This window comes from Haemaphysalis longicornis, unplaced genomic scaffold, assembly GCF_048455015.1.
Source record: "Haemaphysalis longicornis isolate Haplotype H1 unplaced genomic scaffold, Haemaphysalis longicornis Haplotype H1 scaffold_3, whole genome shotgun sequence".
Lineage (NCBI taxonomy): Eukaryota > Metazoa > Arthropoda > Arachnida > Ixodida > Ixodidae > Haemaphysalis > Haemaphysalis longicornis.
The window spans coordinates 155,713,558-155,735,619 of NW_027526335.1; the positions used below are offsets into that span (position 1 = coordinate 155,713,558).

Sequence of the window (22,062 nt, forward strand, 5' to 3'; positions counted from 1 at the left end):
ATTTTATTTGTCCTTGACTGTACAAGCATGGCTAAAAATACCAAGGGGGCTATAAAGCAATATTATAACCACACGTTTTTGGATACTCATCGCATATTCTGGCAGTAAAACAGTCTCAATAAAGACACGGGACGTACGATTGCTGCGGAATCGTAGAAAATTGTCGGAGTTTCACACATTTTACCTCCCTAAATTCCCTAACTCGATGAGAAATAGGTGCTTTGGCTCCCCTTCCGAGTCGTAATTCTGACGAAGTTGCGTGAACGGTTCACGCGATACTTTCACGACTCAGCACTGCCGGGGCCTGACAGCGGAAGTAAGGCTTACAACAAGTTGTGCTGTCCGGCGACCTGACCACGCATGAAAAGGGACGTATGGGCGCTTCCCCTCTTGCTCAGGTATGATATCCGCGAGCTGAAAAGGCTTTGCTTTTATGACTCAGTGGTGTGCAGATACCCGTAGAGCATTGTAGCGTGGGACGTAATATTAACCCGCTCGCGGTTCAAGGGAAGACGTAAGTATGGTTATAAGGTCCCACATTTTGTGAGTGGATGATTACATTGTCCCTTAGAAATCCAGCGTTGGAGCTGATTGCTGGGTAGCTGTTGAAAACTCGCACTCGCTTCCGTTTCCCTACCGATCTGACCACTGCGGAAGCTTCATTTCATGGGAAGTCTTTTCAGACGGTTGTCAGCGTTGCATGTAGGCACAGAAGAAGGAATTCTTATAATGCTCAGATTGACATCACTGAAAATATGAAGCGAAAGCTAAAGTGTACGGTGTATGTTGCTTATGACCACCAAGTGGGACAAGGACTGAGACTTGCGTTCGGTTTAGCTGGGTTTGATGACCTGAAAAGTCGTAATATGGTTACTTGGTTTGACACCCCAACAAAATGACTGCCCCAGTAAAGAGAAAATAAAAATAAGAAACATATTTTGATTTTTGTTAGATTTGAATCGTGCCACCAGGGGAGCAGTCTACAATAACGGAGACCCCTCCGAACCCTCTAGTTACCGGTCAATATCTGTACTCAGCGGACTTAACATTCAATATAAGAAAATATTTGTATTACGAATCTATAAATTTCTACCTAACTACGACAAAATGTTCCCACAACAACGCGGTTTTTTGTTCCCACCATTCAACATGAACCGCGGTGCTGTCAATACCGCAAACAATAAACTGTGCTTTAAATACAAATAACTTAGTTATTGCCGTGTGCTTATACCTCAAAAACTATCCGCCACTGTAGATCATTGTAATCAATTCGAAATAATGTGGTTATAGAACTACATCATTCGGCCTATTCTCAAGTTACTTTCTAAACCAGTATCGGCGAGTTTCCGTAAACATTGCATCTCCTCCTCTTTGCCTATACAAAGAGGGATACCACAAGGGTCCATGCTTGCGCCCTTATTTATTTATTATTTGTACAATACTGTGCACCTTGGCTGGCCCAAGCAGGAGAGGGATGTACATACCCAGAAGACATGCGAACGGATACAAGATCAATACATCAACGCGTACAAACATAATCAACAGGTAAGAATGCAATCATTACGTATTGGATGACAGCAAGGGTGAACACTGGCAAAACATTAAAATCGGAAACAGTTCTGGGGAAAAACGAGTTTTTGTATTGGTCAGTACGGGCAAAGAACTGTTTATTGCATCTACTATGTTTGTGACGCGACACTCGACGAGGGTTTTCAGTTATGTAATCTCGTGATTGGATTCCCAGTTTATTAGAGTACAGCTCATGTAGAAAGTTTAGACGGACACTTTTACGTTGGTTGGCCAATGGCTCAATGTGTGCAAGCTCTAGCATAGATGAAAGGGAGTCGCGATGTCTAAAACGTGGATAGATAAAACGAGCTGCCATCTCTGAATTTTTTGAAGCTTTTCTTCATTAGTGATAGTGTAGGGGTCCCAATTAATGCTCCCGTATTCCAGGGTGGGTTTTACATTATTCGCGGGGTTCGCATGATTCGCGGGATTCGCGGCCACAAGTGGCAGATGTGTAACCGCTGTGTTCTGCCTTTCTAGGAAGAGGAGCCTTGCCTCGTGCATACTGCTCCTTGCCGCCTGGCCGCTGATTACCGACGGAAGACATCGACAATAATCCCATCCAGCCAAACCGCATGGCGTCACTTCTGACGTCATGCGCCACCAGGACACTATAAAACCCCCGGCGACGCATCAGCCCTTCGGGATTCACGGCCACAAGTGGCAGCTGTGTAACCGCTGTGTTCTGCCTTTCTAGGTAGGAATTTTTCCACTAAATTCTTGTACTGAAAGCTTCTGTGGCCGCTTATCCCCCTCTTTTGTTCCTATGGGTGTCGACGTGTGCACCTATCGGGTGCGCATCGGCAGGTTTTAAGAGCGAATGCTCTTTATAAGCGACCCCAAACCATCCACCGCCGGCGGCGGCGGCGGCGGCGGCGTCGGCGGCGTTGGCGTCCGCAGTGCTCCTCTACATTTAAAAAAGAAACAGCATCCGGCGCCAGGTTTCGATCCGAGGACTTTGCGGCCGCAGCGCGACGCGCTACCGACTAAGCCACGGAAGCCACGCTGATATCAGCGGGAGTAACGCGCCTTATATCTTTAACGCATTCAAACTACGTCGTCAGCGGCGTGCGTTGGCGACTCAGCGGCGTTATAGCGGCTTGATAACTGCGTGGTGTACACGTGATACTACAAACCCGATGGAAGAGATGGAAGAGAAGGCGGTGGGCTGCGGGGGCCGAGCGCAAGCTCCGCAAGCGGGCCGACAACCGTGCATTCGCACTTTCACATTCTCCCCCTCGGGGAAATGCGGGGGAATTTTTTTTGCCTGTCGTTCGCTACAGTTCCTCTCTCAAAGCCGTTTCGCCGCTGGAATGAATTTAATCAGCGTTCTCGGTCCGAGGCCCTCGACACTACTGCTGTCCGCGTGCTTGGCATTGCTCCTGCTTTGTGCAGGTGACGTTGAATCCAACCCAGGACCTAAGATCGAGGACGTTCTATCTTTGTTAAGGAACTGCCATGAAGAAACTACGACTAATTTGAACGCAATCAAACAGCAAATCATCACCATTGAGGCCCGTTTGACTGATATCGAAAAAACTGTAAACAATGTATCGGAATTCCAAAAAAATTTGACGTAGTGGCCGATTCCGTGCAGGAAGCTAAGGCGAACGTTTGTAAAACAAATGAAGGTCTTGCGGATGTCGTTGGTGACATGAACAACCGTATGAGGCGTAACAACTTTATCATTAAAGGCCTACCGGAAGAAGAAAATCAAGGATAAGCAGAATCTGAACGTATTGTCAAAGAGTTTTTTTGTACCCACCTTGAAATCGAAGCTGGAGACATTGAGAGAGCCCATAGACTTGGGAAACCCCGGCCTGACTTTCACCGTCCCATTATTGTTAAATTTCTTAACTTTAAATCAAAACTGGAAGCCCTAAGTAACGCCTCAAAATTGAAAAATCTTGAAGAGCCCATAGTCTGGCTAGAAGAAGATTTTTCACCCAAAGTACAGCTAGCCCGGAAAAAGCTGCGCGATTTCGCGAAATCGAACAGAAAACGCACCGAGAAATGCACAGTGCGCTTTAACAAACTGCACATGCTGCTAATGACTGCGTTGTCAAGGTGGCCTCAACGAAAGCGCCCTCCCCACAATGAACTTCTAAAGGGTCCCTTTACAAATCGAAGTCAAGCAAACCGTTATCCTTGCTCGTAGCAAATTTTCGTAGAATCTATAGCAAAATTGACGCCCTAAATGCTATTTTGTTCACGTGCTCGGCTGATATATTTGTAGGCACCGAAACATGGCTATCTGAAGATGTTCCAAACACTGACTTAACACTTCCCTCGTCATTTATGCTCTTTCGCAAAAATAGAGCGGGCTGCCGGGGGGGAGGAGTTATAATCGGTGTGAAATATAGTTATCACCCATCACGTATTTCCATTTCCTCCTCTCTTGAAATCATTTGGGTTTCTTGCTATTTTGAACATGTTCATTGCGTCATCGGTGCCTGCTACCGGCCACCTGATAGCCGGCAGGATTTCGTAGAAATTCTTAACGATTCGATCGACACCATTTTCCTCAAGTTCCCGAGTTGTCTATTAATTCTTGCCGGTGACTTTAATTATCCTGATATTGACTGGGCCTCCCTAACCGTTCATGCTCAACGTCATCGCCATGAACAACTAAGCTTTCTGCGCTTACTTCATTATCATAATCTCAAACAACTCGTACATGAACCGACGCGTGGCGACCACATACTAGATCTTGTCCTCACAAATAACGCACAGCTTGCTAAAACAAACGTACTGGACCAAATCAGTGACCATAACGCCGTACATTGATCGTTGTTGTTACCACGTGCCGACAAATCTTGATTGATTTGATTGGGGGGTTTAACGCGCCGACGCAACGCAGGCGATGAGGCGCGCCGTAGTGGAGGGCTCCGGATTAATTTTGACCACCTGGGGATATTTAACGTGCGCCGAAATCTCGTACACACGGGCGTTTTTGCTTTTCGCCTTCATCAGAAAAGCGGCCGCCGCGGCCGGGAATCGAACCCGCGACCTCGTGCTCAGCAGCGCAACGCGTGCCGACAAATCTAAAGTTAAGAAACATATCTTTAACTACAGCCGAACCAACACTGAAAAACTAAACGGTTTGTTGCAGAGCTTCTCTGAAGACTTTGAACTCAACTTTGCAAATCGCTCAGTGCAGCATAACTGGTGTTTGTTCCGCGATAAACTAAAGGAAGTGGAAGAATTGTGTGTACCTAAACTATCAATGAGCGAAAGAGTAAATGACCCTTGGTTTACTCGAGAAGTAAAAAGAAGCTTAAACAAAAAGAAAAGAGCATACCAGAAAGCGACTAAAACAAGCGACCCCGACGACTGGCTTAAATACAAGAGTTCACCCAGCGCGTGCGCGGATGCAATTCACAAGGCCAAAAATGATTTCTACAATTGTACGCTCCCAAAACTTTTAAAAACGGACCCTAAAAATTTTGGAATGTTATTAATCCAAAGAACAAAAACTCTGCCCCATCCCTCACAAGTGAAGATGGCAAGACCTTGCCTGTTGCAGAATGTGCTGAAAAGCTGAACACCTACTTCTCTCAAGTTTTCACTGTTGAGCGACCCCTAGATAGCTCTCTCGATTTGCCGTCACTAACCATTCCACACCCGTTCTCCGCTATTGTAATCACTACGCATGGCGTAGCCTGCGCAATAGATCGTTTGGCACTCAAGACTAGCCCCGCACCAGACGGAATTAGCGTGAAACTTCTAAAACTAACAAGTCCCTTTTCGTCATATTTTCTTTCTTTGATTTTTCAACAATCACTTGATTCAGGATTCATACCAGAAGATTGGAAATCAGAACATGTGACCCTAATTTTCGAATCGGGTGACAATACAATTCCCAATAAAAACAGGCCAATTTCACTAACATCAATCTGTTGTAAATTACTCGAACACATATTATTCACGCATATAATGAACCACCTTAACCTGAACAAACTGCTCTTAAATAACCAACATGGGTTTCGTAAAGATCTATCTTGCCAAACACAACTCTTCGAATTGGTGACCGACCTTAATCCCGCTTTAAACCTGTCCCGTCCTGTTGATGCAATTTTCATTGACTTCTCGAAAGCCTTTGATCGCGTGCCACATAAACGTCTGTTACTAAAAATTCGCCACCTCCAACTTGACCAAAACACAACACGATGGATAGAAGAGCTTTTAACCAATCGTTTCCCGACAGTCAAATTAAACAATCATATTTCTAACCAAACACGTGTATCATCTGGGGTCCCTCAGGGGTCTGTGTTAGGTCCTCTTTCATTCCTGATTTACATCAATGACATAGCATGCAGCCTAAAATCAGCAATTCGCCTGTTTGCGGATGATTGTGTAGTATATACAGAAATATCTAATCCAGCCGATACAATTATCTTGCAATCTGATCTGATTAAGCTAGAGGAATGGTGTAGCCGCTGGCAAATGGAAATCAATGTAGAAAAACCCAAAGACATAATGTTTAGTCCTACCCCCGAGGCAGTTCCTGTTAATTACAAAATAAATGATAATCCAATAGATTCAGTTCAATCGTTCAAATATTTAGGTGTGTTCTTCACGGCGAATTAAAAGTGGACGTGCCACATAGAATACATAACTACTAAAGCCCTTAAAAAACTTGGCCTTCTCAAGAGGCGCCTACATTTAGCCACCACGGAAACTACGTTTTATGCATATAATTGCCTTATCCGGCCCTCGCTAGAATACGGTTCAATCATATGGCATCCTCAGGGCGCAAACTTAACGAACCTCTTGGAATGCGTCCAGAACAAGGCAACCCAGTTCATTACGTCCTCGTACTCGCGTTATCAAAGCGTATCTTCTGTAAAGGATTCACTTCTATTTCCCTCGCTTGCCACGCGCCGAACGTTGGCTCGACTATCTTTTTTTCATTCAGTGTACCACAGTAGCACGCCGTTTTCCCAGCTTCATATCATTCCACCGCCTCATATCTCCGCCCGGGTTGACCACATTTTCAAAGTTAAACCAATTTTCGCTAAAACAGAAAGATATAAAAACTCTCCTTTAGTCCTTGCAATCGCAGAATGGAACTCGTTACCTGCTCACATCGCAGAACTGTCTGATTCATCATCCTTTCAACATGCACTCAAAACCTTTCTTGAAGTTCTTTGATGTCGCATAAATCTTTCTGTGTTTTTCTTTTTTTCTCTGTATCTTTTTTGCCCCCAGTAGAGTGTACTGTTTGCGCTCTTTTGTTTTTGCTTACTGTTTTAAGTGTATTTCGCGTGAAGCCCTTTTTTCATTCAATGTAATGTATTGTTGTTTGGCGTTGTTTCTGGATTGTACTTTCAGTTTCTCGATGCAATAGTCATGTACACCTTCTCTGCCTTCGTTTATGTTCTGCTGGAAAAATGTACTGTACTTTTGATTATAACCCCACTCTATCCCCCCCTATGTAATGCCCATTCGGGCCTTTAGGGTATGTAAATAAATAAATAAAAATAAATTCCCATTATACGTGAATGATTCGCCCTTATACCTACAATACTCAGACGTTTTGATGTACGCTGGCGACACAGCCATAATTATTTCGCATAACAATATCTAAGTAATTAAACCTCATAAAAGTACGAGTTATAAACAATTTTTAAATGGTTTCATTCAAACAACGTAAGAATTACCACAGAAAAAACTCAATATGCGATCTTTTGTTCGCGCAATAAAAGAGTAAACCTTCACTCTATCCCAATACCCATCAACAGCTACTCTTCCATTCAAACTCTTCCAAGTATCTATCAACAACTACTCTTTCTTCCAAACTCTCCCAAGTACCATAGCGTTAATTTTGATAACCTAACTGGCAGAACAGCCTGAAGGAAATTTATGCTAGGTTGGCGTCCAGATGTTACGCTTTGCTTCAGGCCCAAAACTACTCAGACTGGGACATTTGACGGATATTACACTTAGCATTCATCCACTTTCGCCTAACATATTTCATTGAATATTGGCGTCTGACCTATAAAAGAATAACATATTCAGACATTGCAGAAACAATCTCTAAAAACAACAACATACTCTAAGAATAATAATACGAGTCAACCGCTATTTCACGATATGCCAATTTTACCTTTTGATGCATTGCGAAAAGTAGAGACGGCAAGCTCTGTAAATACAGTGGAACCCCGCTGATACGTCCCCCGGACTTACGTCGACCCGCATCTTACGATGGGTCACCGCGGTCCCGGCAAACTCCCTATCGAAACAATGCATTGAAAACCCCTAAGATACGACACTCGAGTGCACGCAGTCCGCTTCATACGACGGACTCTGGCGCGGATAAACCGGCGTTTTTTCCATATTTACACCGCTTCGCCACCTCGTCCCCACCTTTCTTTACTCTGAACACCAATTTAACGCTGCTTGATGTGCAAAGGTCCGAAGCGGGCCACACAACTTGCCTAACAGAAGCAAGAAAGCAAGGGAGTACTCGTGCGAGGGAGCGAGAAGCCGAAGGTAAAGTGGCAGACGAGCCGTGACTTTGAAGCTCCCATCGAGCCGACCACGAATGAGAAAACATACGGCGCAACCCCACGGCGATGACCGAACACCCGTTTTCCCGGCCCGCTCGAACAAAGTTCATCCTTTCACGACGCTCCTCCTCCATATATTTCTGCTTTCTGCTTACCACTGTCCTTCACAGCCGCGTTGTGACTGCGCTCCTTTCTTTGCTACGGCGCCTGAATTCACGCGCGTCCGCCGCAAGGGTGGCGACACGTGTACGTTGGCAGCGATATTCTGGGTCACTCGCTGCCGCCGCAGCAAGTCACTGTAGCAAGACCACGCTATAATTTTTGCCGCAACACGGTTTATCGCGAAGTTTGAATCATCAATTTCGCGTTACTGGGTCTTGCGGACAAAGAAAACAGCTAAGGGTTGAGCACTTTGACCCAATAGCGACAGCACGGGACCGTTCAAAGGGTGACTCCACTCTGTACGGAAATGGCGTATTTTTTCATCTCCGACTTGTACTATCGTTCGTTGCGCATAGCCGGGAAAGTTTCACACTCGCGTTTTCCTCTCTCAATTAGCGTGACCACGGCAACGGTATACCGCTCGCGCAAGGCGCAGGGCTGACGGGCTCTAAATAGCGCCGGAGGGTATGGGTACGGTGGCTGCACGGGCGCTTGGCTGACGGGCTAGCTACACAGGCGTTTTTTTTACTTCGGATTTCAGCTACCTGTTCCGAAATCACGAGGCAGCGCGCTAAATAAAGTAGTTTAAATAAGTTCATAGCCCACCTGTAGAGTGGGACCGTCTACTAGGCCGGCAGTTGCCCGCACCCCGGTCGTACGACACCCCGGTAATACGACGCTTTCTCGCGGTCGATTGAAAATTGTATTATCACGGTTCCACTGTAATATCATAACAAAAAAACACGCCCTTGAAGGTATGCTTGTTTTACACTTCTTCTCTTTCCACTAGAAACCTTGCGTCTGGTAATTTCAACCTGCCCCTCACAAAGAACGGATACGGAGAACGACAGCTAGCGTTTATAAGAGCTGAAATATGGAACAATTTACCAAGCGCAACAAAAGTAACGCAAATTTCACCGTGTGTATAAAAATACTAAGTGAAAACAATGCAAACCAGCAGCGAGATTTTTTCTGATGGGTCATTCTGTGTACTCGGGAATGCCGTACGCTGTAATTGGTTATTTGTTTTATGTATTGTTTTACTACTGCGCTGGTGATCTCAACGGTGAGTTTTGTTGTTTCCAGACGTTGAAAATTTTTGCTATGAACTACTTGTGTTTGCATTGCATATATACTTCTGTGTTTATTGATATTTTTAAACTTGTAATATGTTCATAATAGATAATTGCCCGCATTTGTGCACGTGTTCCGTCTATCGCCCATATAAATTTTGTTGTGGCTGCACACCAAGATTTTGTGCTCTGAAATATTCCTCCCCGGGTTGTTCATTAATATCTAAACTTGAGTATATTAAAGCGTTTGCCCTTTGAGATGTTCATTGTTGCACACAGGCTGCATCGTGTATACTCTATTTTTTGACCCATGATTCGCCGCTGGCTACTGGTCCAAACAGTCTGGTGACCCTTTGTGTTGGAGTAATTGGCAAGTAAAAGAAATAAAATGAATGAAATGGAGTGCGTTAATCACTCGCTAAAATGGCACCGTGCCAGAATTAAACAAGAATAAGCATGATGTGGGCCAAAGTACAGTTGAACGCGATGGCACGTGCGCCGAAGAGAGAGAGAGAGAGACAACCTTTAATAGAAAAGGATGACCACTGGTCACGATGGGGAAAGGAATGGGGAGGGAGGGTAAGCGAAAATAAACAAATTAATGCTGGTCGTTCTCAGTAGTCAATAACTGGGCCAGTTCTTGGAACCTGCAATTCATGGGCCAGTTCATGGTGATCGCAACAGGGTTTGTGCACATACACCAGTTCGTTCGGGGGAGGACCCGCTCAAACAACCCGTGCCAGACCGCTTTTGATTGAATAAACCGCTATGTCATATAATAGTTGTGCATCAGTTTGTTGTGGATCGGGATGGGGCTGAGGAGATTAAAATGTACGGTGCGTGGCGAAAGCTGAGCACCACCAAACTAGGTATGTGAGGTCTGATGGTGTTGTGGTACGGCAGTAAGGACATCGAGGGGGCAGGTGAGGGGTATACCACTTGCGAAGCGTTTCAGGTGTGTACGCTGAATTTGCAATATATTTGTTAATAAAAATTTCGCCTGAGCGGGGAATAGGAGGTAGGCGGCTGAGGTAGCCAGCTGGAGTTAGGGCTTTTAGACGTGTGCGTCGGTCCTTCTTGTGCTGGTGAATACGCATCGCTGGGGAGGGAGAGGGGGACCGCGACGGCCTTACCCCAGGCACCAGTGGAGGATAAGAGGGGGAACTCTCCTGAGCGGCCATATGAGCCGCCTGGTTGCCTGAAGAAAATGGTTCGTGGCCAGGTACCCAGTCGACGCGGATGTTGGTGTTGTTCCGTTTGAGGAGTTGAATTTGAAATAGAATTTCGTGGACGACAGGGTGGGTCGAATCATATGATCGCAAAGCTGTGAGGGCCTCGTACGAATCTGTGAGTATGCGTATGGAGGGCGGTAGAGGTGGGTCACAGTCAAAGGCGATAGCTGACACTGCGTTGTTAATAGCGTACAGCTCCTTATCGAGGCTGGAAAGTTCTTTGCCAAGTATGGTAGTGTACCCTGAGAGAACCGGTGCCTCAGGGCATGTCCAAGCAAGGCCCGCGCCGTACTGGTTTACGCTTGCGTCCGTGAAAATGTCCAGTTCGTTCTGAAGGCGATCCCTTTGGAGGCGTCGGATTCGCCGCTGTCGCAATAGAGTATTAGTACGCTCTATCGGTCTGCTATGCGTAGCAGTATCAATTGCTGGTCGCTGCCAGGGTGCTATGGGGACTGGGTAATTGGAAGGTACTGGTGGTCTTCTGGCGTCCCACGCTACTAAGGCGTGTCCCTGGTGTGTAAGGGGTCTTTTGAAGTCCGCCTGGGCTTTGGCCTCCTGAATGATGGCTTCAATAGGAGGAAGAGGTACAGCTTGCTCCAGTTTACCAATGGGTGTATGCTTTGGTAAGCCAGTGACGGTCCTGAGGGTCGCCCGATGTAGCACCTGAATGGTTTTGGTGTCGGTCTTGTTGAGGTCGTAAGCCGTTGCACCGTACGTGAGGGTGCTCACAGTGCGCCGAAGAGGTTCGCGCGAAAGAGATCTCTGGCTGTGGGGAAGCTACCGCGTACATCCCGGTCACCCTGCTGGAAGGAGTATTTCTGTTCAAAACACGAGCAAGCACGTAAGAAGACAAGTTCTATGAAAAAGTGTACGCTGCTGCATTGGCGATACCTTGAAACTGCGATTACGCTTCGGAGATGAAGGTATCCAAACATCGTCGCTGCCGATAAATGGTACGCGACCAGAAATATATTGACCGAAATCCTATGTTCTCCGCATCTTCTTGATAGTTTCTAACTATTATCATATCTGTAACTACATTTGACGCAGTTTACTTTTGTGTAAGAAGTTTCTATTCGCATTGTCGCATGCATTTTGTGTTGCTTCCGCTCTAATGGAGAGAATTTAGAATCACAAAACACCGCAATGAAGAGTCGCACCTTGTTCCACAAAATATTTGGCGTCTGTAATAAACGAACCGCCACCAAGCATTACCAGAAAGGCACTGCTTTTGTCCAGTGTTACTTCCGCATTCTCACGGGAGTGGTAAATACATTTGCCGACAACCTGAAAGCTTGGCCAATCATTGGCGACGTTTTAAAGCCGCCGGGTGAATAAGGAAACCTTTTTTACAGTAAAAGATTTGACGATTTTTACCGACAAATCTTCGACAGCCTTTGTAGTTGCTGGCTGATGCAATTTTAAAAATTCCTTTTATGCTTGTGGTGTGAGATTTTCATAGCGCAACGCTAAGAATTAGGCCGTATTTCCCCTATATGGTTGAAATTCACACAGTAAATTTACCGTCCACACTGTAGTTCACGAAGCCAGTGAATTTTTCCGAATTACCTAAATTACTGAATGAGGGTGCCCTGAGTACACATTTTTTTAGTCAACCCTGAATATCCGTGCAGACTACCACCCATCTATTCATTACTTGTAAAAGAAAGAAAGATTGAGTACACAAGGAGACGTTTCTGAGTTTGTGGGGCAGAGTTCACTTCGGCATTCCAAGGAAGGCTTTCAGTCTTCTTGAAAGTTTATGATACAGTTTCCCAGGGCGAAAGACTGAGCTAAAGGGGTTGATATTTTTTCAGCAACAAGATAAAATATGGAGAACAAAAAAACCACAGGAGGACACGTGTCGTTCTTTCTTGCTTTGTAGCTTATATCACCCAGTGCTCCATATGACACCCACCACAAATACAGTGAATAAGTTCAAAGTATCTCTCTAAACGCAGGCGTTGCGCTGCTGAGCACGAGGTCGCGGGTTCGATTCCCGGCTGCGGCGGCCGCTTTTCTGATGGAGGCGAAAAGCAAAAACGCCCGTGTGTACGAGATTTCGACGCACGGTAAAGATCCCCAGGTGGTCAAAATTAATGCGGAACCCTCCACTACGGCGCGCCTCATCGCCTGTGTTGCGTCGGCGCGTTAAACCCTAAAATCAATCAATCAATCTCTCTAAACGCTGCAGTTCCCTCTGGTTACGCAGTGCTTCATCCGGTAGCAGTTATTCAGCAAATAAATACTTATAACGGTATGAAAAAAGGGGTATATGCGAATATCCTGACCAGCTAGTGCTAGCTTTAGACAACTGTGTTTTGTCACAAAAGTGAAATAAGTACTTAGCATCGGCTGAAAAAAAATTGCTATTGTGTATTTGAATAGCACCCGCGCTATGGGCCACACAAAAAATAAAAAAATATCGGTCTCTATATTTCTCTTCAGGAATAAATATATCCGGCCACGGTGAGGTAATAAATTCTTTTCCCAAGTCTTTTTTCAGGTGTTTCTTTTCCCTATAAGCTTCCTTCGGCCACCTTCTGGCTATGTGGCACTTGCCTCTAACAACTGTCTCAAATCGCAATTAACAAATGCTGTTTTCGTTATTTCTTAACATTTATCACCAGTAGGCTGAGGTTGGCATGCTCATGTGTTATCGAGAGCCTTTTCGTTCGAGCTTTCAATCTTCGACTCTTCCAATTTTATGTATCTCTCTCTCTCCGCACCCAGACACAGCACGCCGTTTTTTCTGTAGACGTACATTGGTTTAACTTTATGCGTCTCTTTTCTCTCTATAAACACCGCAACAGTGCCCACTTCCCTTTCCCAACATTCACCTTTCCTTTCCTCTTTTCTTTCGTTTTTTTTTTTTTCCCCCACCTTATGTAGTATAGTTCCGAAATGTTATTGTTACTTGCCCGCTCTTTTACTCTCCCGGAGGAATCTCCTTGGTGAGGGTGAGAAGAAACGAAAGCCTTTCGAGGCAAAGTGTGTATAAGCGTTGTTCTGTCTATTCGCCTTTCGAAACTGTTGGGAATAATGAAAAACATGTTCAGTGTGTTCTAGTCATATATATATATATATACATAAGAGAAGAAAAACTTCGAACAAGGTAAAAGCACGATTGTGGCCTACGTTTCAGCAAAGAGAACTTGCTTTCCTCAGGGCCTGAGGAAAGCAAGTTCTCTTTGCTGAAACGTAGGCCACAATCTTGCTTTTACCTTGTTCGAAGTTTTTCTTCTCTTGTGTTCTCTACCATCTTCAAAGTTCTACTACTCCCTATATATATATATATATATATATATATATATATATATATATATATATATATATATATATATATATATATATATATATATATATATATATTTATATATATAAATATATATATGCACTTAACAATTTTTTTGCGAGCATTAGAACGTTAGATTTGACTGCTTACGAGGGCCAGCTTGTCAGGGTTCACTTGAAGCTTGTCCTTCACCAAGGAGTAGAATGTGCACACCGGTATCTCTATTCCCGGGTGGGCCGAATAGAGAATTTTATCTTTGATTCGGGCCATTGTACCAGACAGACTCCACAGGTTCAGCTCGAGCTCCTTGGAAGAAAAAAATGACAGCTTATGTTCTGTAGCAAACAAATGAGACCGATCTTTCTATCTCAAGGAAACCTCCTAGCACAAAGTTGTGCGAATCTCCGGCCATGTCTTGCTGAAGCGTTTGATCATTTCGTGTTGGAATCAAACGTTGCATATATTGACGAGCGCTCAGCAAAATTTTATTTTCCTGATAGCACGCTACACTCCTGGTCCTCCAAGCGATGTTTGTCTTTACAGATCCTCCGAAAATACCCGTACTAAACACTTAATGTTTTAAACACTTATCGCCTAAAAATAAGTAGTATAGCTGTAATAAGGGTGTTCGCATGTCTTTCACACTCTTTTTCTTATGCTCCAACAACCTGATTTGTAGCTGCGCACCCTCTTTGCCTGGAAAAAAGGGTGTTGCGGGGCTGCGACATCTTGGGTTTTCTGGTTGGCGTTGAAAGGCTGGGATTTTTCCTTGACTATGAAAATAAGTGATTATTATTTAACTATTTGATTATTATTCGTTATTGTGAAAATAAATGCTTGTTTTTTGACTACCCCGAACATCAATAATGCCGTATACCTATTTTTAAACGCCCTCACCTCACCGATTTTGGAATATGTTCAAGTCCACCGCCGTAGCTGCTCCTTTCAAAGGAGTACGACGCCCTTCATATTTGGATTAAATTATTGTTGTGTGCTTAAGCGTTGCTATGCAGCAATTAGAGCCACACTAATCAGTGTTAGTACCTGACAAGATTTTTTTTCTTAGTACTGATGAAACTTAAGAATTGTGCCATGAGTCAAGCAGAATAAAAGAGCGATTTGGCATGTTGTATACATTGTTTGCTCCTATCAATAAGAATGAGTTTCGTATGAAAGATATAAACATAATGCCCTGAACGCACGTACCAGACTCTTTGCGACCTTTAATCCTTTCCAAGAGCCGAGAAACTAATCAAAGGTGGTTAAAACGTTTTTGTTGTTGTCCCAACACCTTTTCGCACAATCACTGGTTAAAGCCTAACGTTCTATAATTCGTTACATACACTCTTCGGTGTTAGTTAAAGAGTTTCGGTCTTTCTCTGCTTCGAAGCGAGCAACGGCGCATTACTGTCATATTTTTCGGACATTTAGATAATTTCTGGGTGTTACAAAAGCGGCGACCATTCTATAAATGTCCCTTTATTCTGACATATACAGAAAGAATGAATATCCAAATTTTCATACCCCTCGTTGCACGTGCGTACAGGAAAGATATTATGTTCATTAGATTGTAATTACATTGCAAATACAGAAGCGGTACTTGTTTCCACAAGTGTGACAAGCCGAAGTGTTCTGCTACTATTATATTCTTGGTTACTTGGACCTCAGGAAAATTGGGTCATAGAGCTGCAGCGTTGCCAAATCAGAAAATATCTCGCTTTGCTTTGGATATGTTTAGGATAACTCAAGCTTTTGTTGCAGTTTCCAGGTATATATATCTTGTCCTTTTGTTCTTATAATTATGGTACAAAAACATTGAATTTGCACTGTTTAAGGAAACAGATGTCTAATCACCCAAATTATCTACTTCTGCGCCCCATAAAAGGCACATTCATTTGGCGGCATATAATGACGCAAAAAAGGTGTGCCTCACAAAGGTAGTATTTTTTCAAACAGCGCACATTCTGTGCCGGTCGAATAAAAACCTCGTCCGTCTTCTTACTGAATGAATCATCAGTGCGTCGCTAATAACTGTGTACAAGCCTTTAAACAAGCCACACTCCAAAGTACCCCACAAATGACCGCTATACGGCTCGCCGCCACCATCGTGTTCTACTACCATATATACATAACAAGCAGCTTCAACTCTGACACCGCTAGAATGTTAAGTACTTTCCTAAATGCAGCGTCCGCAATCTACAATATACTACGAAAAGTGAAATGGCCTTTTGTATTCTTTTAATAAACACCTGTCAATCTGCAATTTTCGTATATTTACTCCTGACAAAGCCTGTGAACACAATGGGAAATTTATTTGAGCGTCTTAAATTCCCAATTAAGGAACTTTAGTGCTGAACCCTGTAGGACAGCACAATTAAAGAGCAAAATACAATTTATAAGGGCAAGTAACGATCACTTTATAGAATGGCAGCCATGCCATTGTAGAGTATGTCTAAGATAATGTTATCATACAGTAGACAGAGTCCTTTTTAGCCGAGAATTGCATTCCCATTGCTCCGGTGGGACTTAGGCGGGACGTCTCCTGCGCGGGTGTCTGCGTCCCAACTTTCTTGTGTCACCATGGCTTTTTGACTGTTTATTGGGAACAACTCTTATAAAGAACAATGTGTCGCAATAAATGTTCCAGCAGCTGTGTACCTGTCTTTGTATGGCTTGGTATTTTTGTCATTTACAGGGAAGCTTTGTACAGATTTTAGCTACAGAGAACGTTTCAAAGCGGGTGCGCTTGGCACGTGTACTTACTGTCTACGTTTCTTCCTTGCGTTCTATTTACTTTTTGTGAATAGGCACATGCATTGTTGCTGGTGTACACGTGACCTTATTTATGCGACTGCCTCAGTTTTGCTGCCCGGATTTACAGGTATTTCTCGCCACCAGGTCGTATGAATGAATTCCTTCACGCAGCATTTTCCTCGCCGTCACTGTTATCCTACGTAGCGATGTACACGACGAATAAATGCTTATCTATGAGTTTTCTATGTACATTTTACTTGGCCTACGAAGTGTTCGCGAATACATGGCGAGGGGTAATAAAAACGACACATACATAGGAACGAACTGAATTTTAATTGCTGGTACTGCAAACTATATCTAATCGCGAAACGGCACAGTATTGAGGCATACCTCAATACTGTGCCGCTTCGCAACGAGAAAGCACCAGGTAGAGAGTAAACAGAAAAAAAAACTAAGAAGTAAAAATAGAGCAGTGTTGACGTTCCTTGCGTCGAATAGTTCATGATACGTTCCTACGTTATTGATTAGAGGAGGCAGGAAAAAGGAAGCGAACTTTGGTTGAAGGTTAAAAAGATGGATTTAATGGGAGGTCGTCATGATCGCACGAGCACGGCGATCAGCCAACGTTTGCATCGTCCTTCTCATGCCTTGGTGGGTAAGGTGGTGCATACAAAATGCAGCTTCAACCTGTTCACGTGGCATAGCTTGCCATTGGAAACCGATTAATTCGATAGAGACGTTAACAGAGTGAATAGGGAAATAGGAATAACCGATACGATGACCACAAACCGTGAAGTGCCTGCACATATTACTATAATATCCTTCATGGTGCCTAGCCCATCAACAGCGATGTCTTCAAGGCTCAGACGAACCGACTAACGCAACAAAACACGCCGCCGGAAAGGGTATCCTTGGCTGGTACCATCTCTAATTGTCGTGACATGGTCTCAAAGATCTGGTCAAGGGTTGGGGACATCGGCTAGGGGACGTGTTTGAATGCTGGTCGCTCAAGGCTGGCGCTGTCCGACACGGCAAACGTACATTCGAAGAATTTCACCTGGACCGAGACGATGCTAAGCTGGAGCCAGGATCAGAATTGCACCGCACGCTCCACTAAATATGTTAGTTCGCGGTAAGATTATTTCGCCAACCAGGGTTCGACCCGAACAATGAAGATTTCGATTTGTGGTCACTACCTATGCACAAGTACGGCTTTCAGCCACCGTGTACATCGTCTCCTTCGTAGATTGGAGTACGTTGTGGTGGGTGAAATTTCCCATTTCATCTTTCTCACGTGGTAATATTTTACAATATCGAGCCACCCGCTGTAATTTGCTGCCGCGATAGGAAAGAGATGAAGAAAAAAACAGTCCAGGCAATTGAAATTTCATCGTCAAGACTGTATATCCACAACACATTTCCAATAACGAAGACTTGAAAGGCATTGCACTTACAAGGAAACACAGAAAACCAAAACAGTGAGCTCTTTGTAGACCGTCTGAAATGTGGTACTCCCATCAACAAATGAGCACAACCTATCAAAGACTGCCCGCTTGCTGCAAAGGTGAAACCTAAAACCCTCGCATGCAAGTAAGCCGCGCCCTTTAGACCATTCTGCCGTCCTTACATACATAATATTACCATGCCGCTCTCTTTGCTAACTGTTGTGAAAGTTCTATGCTCAGCCCGCTACCAGTGCTGAGTGGAGGTGAGCTAATGAAGCCGTCGAGGTGACGGTAATTAAGTTACAATTGCATTCATATACAATATTAAAAGTGCGTGACATCGCCCGCACAAAGGCGACAGCACGACTGGGGTCGGTGATTCCTTCGAGTGCCGCCCTCGCCGCGCACCTCGGGCGTTTTATATCCCCGGGATTTCAGCCACAAGAAGATAAAATTCGGCCAATGGGGTTGCTTTGTCGAATTCCCACCCGCTGGCGGCAGTTTGAATAATACGAACGGACGCGAAGGGGTTACATCAGACGATATGCCGGAGAGTGGAAGGGGCAGGTGATTTGTCGGTGCTGCTTGGAGGCAAGTAGGAGGGCGTTTACCGCAGGACGTTGGAGAGAGGGGCGAGATTCAGCGCAGTCATTTCGGCGCGTCGCGAGGCCAAACGAACTTGAGTCGGGCGCTCTGGCACAACACCACATGCTCACTCTGCGTAATAGCGCCGTGTTTTCTTCTAAAAGGCCAAAACGCGCTCATTGTTTGCATTTGTGTCCTCATTGGTAAAAGCGCCAATATACTCATGAATTGAAGAACGCAGACAAGGACGCCCACCACAATTGAGTTCAGTTTAAAGGAAAGTTACCTTTCAGCTCTCACACGGAAGCCTTGGCAACCAAGGCTTCTGTGTGGGAGCCGAACGGTAAATTTCCTTTAAACTGAACTGACTTGTGGTCGGCGTACTTGTCTGTCTTCTGCAAAATGCATCCCGACCAGACGGGCTTCCGTCACATCCTTGACTCCTGAATTGAAGGGAGGGACGTGTATTGGTACCTTAACCACCTGCACTAAACCAATTCAGAACCTTTGAAGCGAAGCCTATTCCTCCACATACAAACACAGGAAGCAAGTCATAGCGCGCATGTGAACGCCAAGCAAGTGCTTGTGCGCTCAGTGTAAAGGAACCGCCTCATGCCTTTTCGCGGTGCACGCGACAGCGCCACAGACTACGCTTAGGGCATAAACCGAAGTAATTTGCGGCGCCCGCGGCTTCCGCAGTGAAAGCGGCGGCTCGTTTTTTCCTTGAAAATGTAGAGGTGTGAAGAGGTGGATAGGAGAAACGTTCGCACACCTCCTTCTAACGACAACGATGTTCAAATGCGATGCTTTACTGTAAAGGACACATTAGCTAATCCCACATTGCGATTACATGCTACACCGGAGGAATGTACTGTTGCGCTCACCATGACCTACAATTATCATCAGCATTTATTCTAGATTATTGTCAAAACAATGGTTATGGGCATATACGTTAGTATAAAGCTTCATTAATTGGAACGTTTGGCTCCTAATGCGTACTTGAACTTTAACCCCTGGTACCAGACAAACGTTGTATAAAACAAAAAATACTAAGGTGCGTGGTAGGTCATATTGAGCGCGATAGTACCCCTTTTCTAAAAATACCCCAGCAACTCCTCAGTATGCACTCCGTACGCCTAACGTTTGGTTTTGGGTTTTACGACGTGAACCGCTACTTCGGGCTCGGCGTGCAGTGAGTACTTCTGTAAGTGGGTGCCGGGTCAGGGTTTAAACCTCAAAATGTGACCTGAGGACTAACGGTCTTACGGCATGAGGAGCAACGTCATTCTAATCGTACGTTGAGCTCTGGCAGGCGACGGTCGACGTTCACCTTAGCACAAGGCGTTAGGCCCGCATACGTAGCGCCACCCCACGCCGGCGTCACCTTCTACCTCTGCTCCGCATCACCCTTTAGCACTCGGGGCCTAACAGTGCTGTCTCCAAGCTTCCAAGGGAAAGTGTTTTAATTTTAGTACACTTGACCCTCGATCGTCAGCGAACGTGGGCGTTTCTGCAGTGCTTGTTTGGTGGACTACAGACGACTTCAGTGGCAGTCTGAAAGCTTCGCTTTTAAAGTAAAGGAAGCTCAGCCAATGTCAAGCCAGAACAACCGCAGCGAAAGCTTGTAATGGCTAGTTCGTTCCGTGAGGACGGGTGCTAGAAGTAATTAAGGGGAAAGAGTGAGCGCCCGCGCCATCTGAAAACAATAGACTAAGGCGCTGGCTGCATCAACGTTTACTGCGGTATTCGCTCGTAGCTCAGCACTGCACCTAGAAGAGTCTTTGTATTGTGTTGCCATGCGCACGTGTTTGAGCAGTTCACCGCATGCTCTAGCCCGAAATCCGAGGTTTCGCTTGGCAGATTTGATTTCCCCGCTCTAAACCACTGCAAATGTTTTTCTACACTTGCAGTGCGCACCGTGTCTGAGACGCAGAACGCGTAATTAGGAGTGACCGCCGCACAAGATTTAAAGGAATGAATTCGGCCCCTGCCTTTCGCTTCAGTTCCATGTCTGATCTATGTGATGTGCTAAAAAGCCTAGCTAAACAGCCTAGTAAAATGATGTTTGATTGATTGTATGGTTTAGCGCGGCGACGCAACGCAGGCGATGAGGCGTGCCGTAGTTTAGGGCTCCGGATTACTTTTGACCAGCTGGGGATCTTTAACGTGCGCCGAAATCTCGTACACATGGGCGTTTTTGCTGTTCGCCTCCATCTGAAAAGCGGCCCCCACCGCCGGGAATCGAACCTGCGACCTCGTGCTCAGCAGCGCAACGCCTCAGCCACTGAGCCACCGCGGCGGGTGGGTCAGTTTCTGGCTGCTATTTTTATTCTGTGTCGGAAAAAAAATAGCTTCATGAGTAACACCATTTACAGCGATCTTGGGCTGCGAAGTCTCCTTTCGTAACCACAAGTCGAATGACCCCATGACGTTTGTTGAACCTGTCTTCAGTAGGCGAGGTTTACTTTGTGCTCTTTTTAGGGTTTACTAAAATTGGCAGCTATCGGTTTGAAATCGTTCTGCATTCTTACTACTCCACTTTGTCTCTTCTTGCGCTGTACAAGCAATGATAGACGACGGTAAGTCGAATATGGCGCGTTGGTGCTGCTTTGCAGCATCCGCTTCTGTTGCTGGAGTTTATTACGTATTATCCACATACCCATCATAAATCGCTTTGTCTTTTTTACTGGTCACATGATCGATGATTCTATGTTAAATGAACGGGATTAGCAGCTGAGATCTTTTTTATAAAAAGACGCTGTAAAAACTAGTAACCATGCCAAAATGCGGCTTTTAAATTTGAATCTGGAGTTTCGTGCGATTAAACCTTTCGTGCGACTGAAAGTCAACCGAGTTATTAGTGGCACCGTTAATAGTGGCGCCCATGAGACACAAGGGCATTGGTTTCAAAATGAACTTTAATAGCTCTAAAACAACGCATCCACAAAAATTCCAATTGCTCAATTCCCCCCTGCTACCTCTGTATCTAACGCTAAGCCGCACACAGTTTTCTTCACATGTAACCTCAAGGGCAAACGTAGTGTAGCACCTAATAAAAAAAACGGTGCTTTGCGTATAGTTAACGAGCCAAGAAACTTAAAAAAAATTGAGGAAGTTGATAAAAATTGTAGGTGGAAACTGCAGTGATCTGCGCAAAATTAGACTTAGAATTTCAAATTAAAGTGTTCATTTTGAAGCAATGCAATAATTGTTGCTTGGAAGAGCTCATTCAGAAAGTATGACTGCAGCTCTGATCGCGCACCTGCAATACACAGGCCTAGACCGGTCTTTCTAAATCGCTGAACGGGTTCCTTCGCATCAATTTCTTCAAACTCATCCCCCCAATCTTTATCATTCTGACCACAATTATATCGCCTAGCAAGCTAGGCAGTTTAGCCAGGCTAACATCGCCAGACTTCGTCGTCTCATCTCCAA

General features: G+C 44.9%; 1 protein-coding gene across 1 annotated transcript in view; it reads right to left on the reverse strand.

Moving 5' to 3' along the window:
* Positions 1–14,113, reverse strand: part of LOC144175490 (2-succinylbenzoate--CoA ligase-like) — a 51,780-nt gene extending 37,667 nt beyond the window's left edge. The window contains exon 1 of the mRNA XM_077704569.1: positions 13,994–14,113. Coding sequence (XP_077560695.1) covers positions 13,994–14,113 — 120 coding nt within the window. The remainder of the gene's footprint in view (positions 1–13,993) is intronic.
* Positions 14,114–22,062: the final 7,949 nt, after the last annotated feature.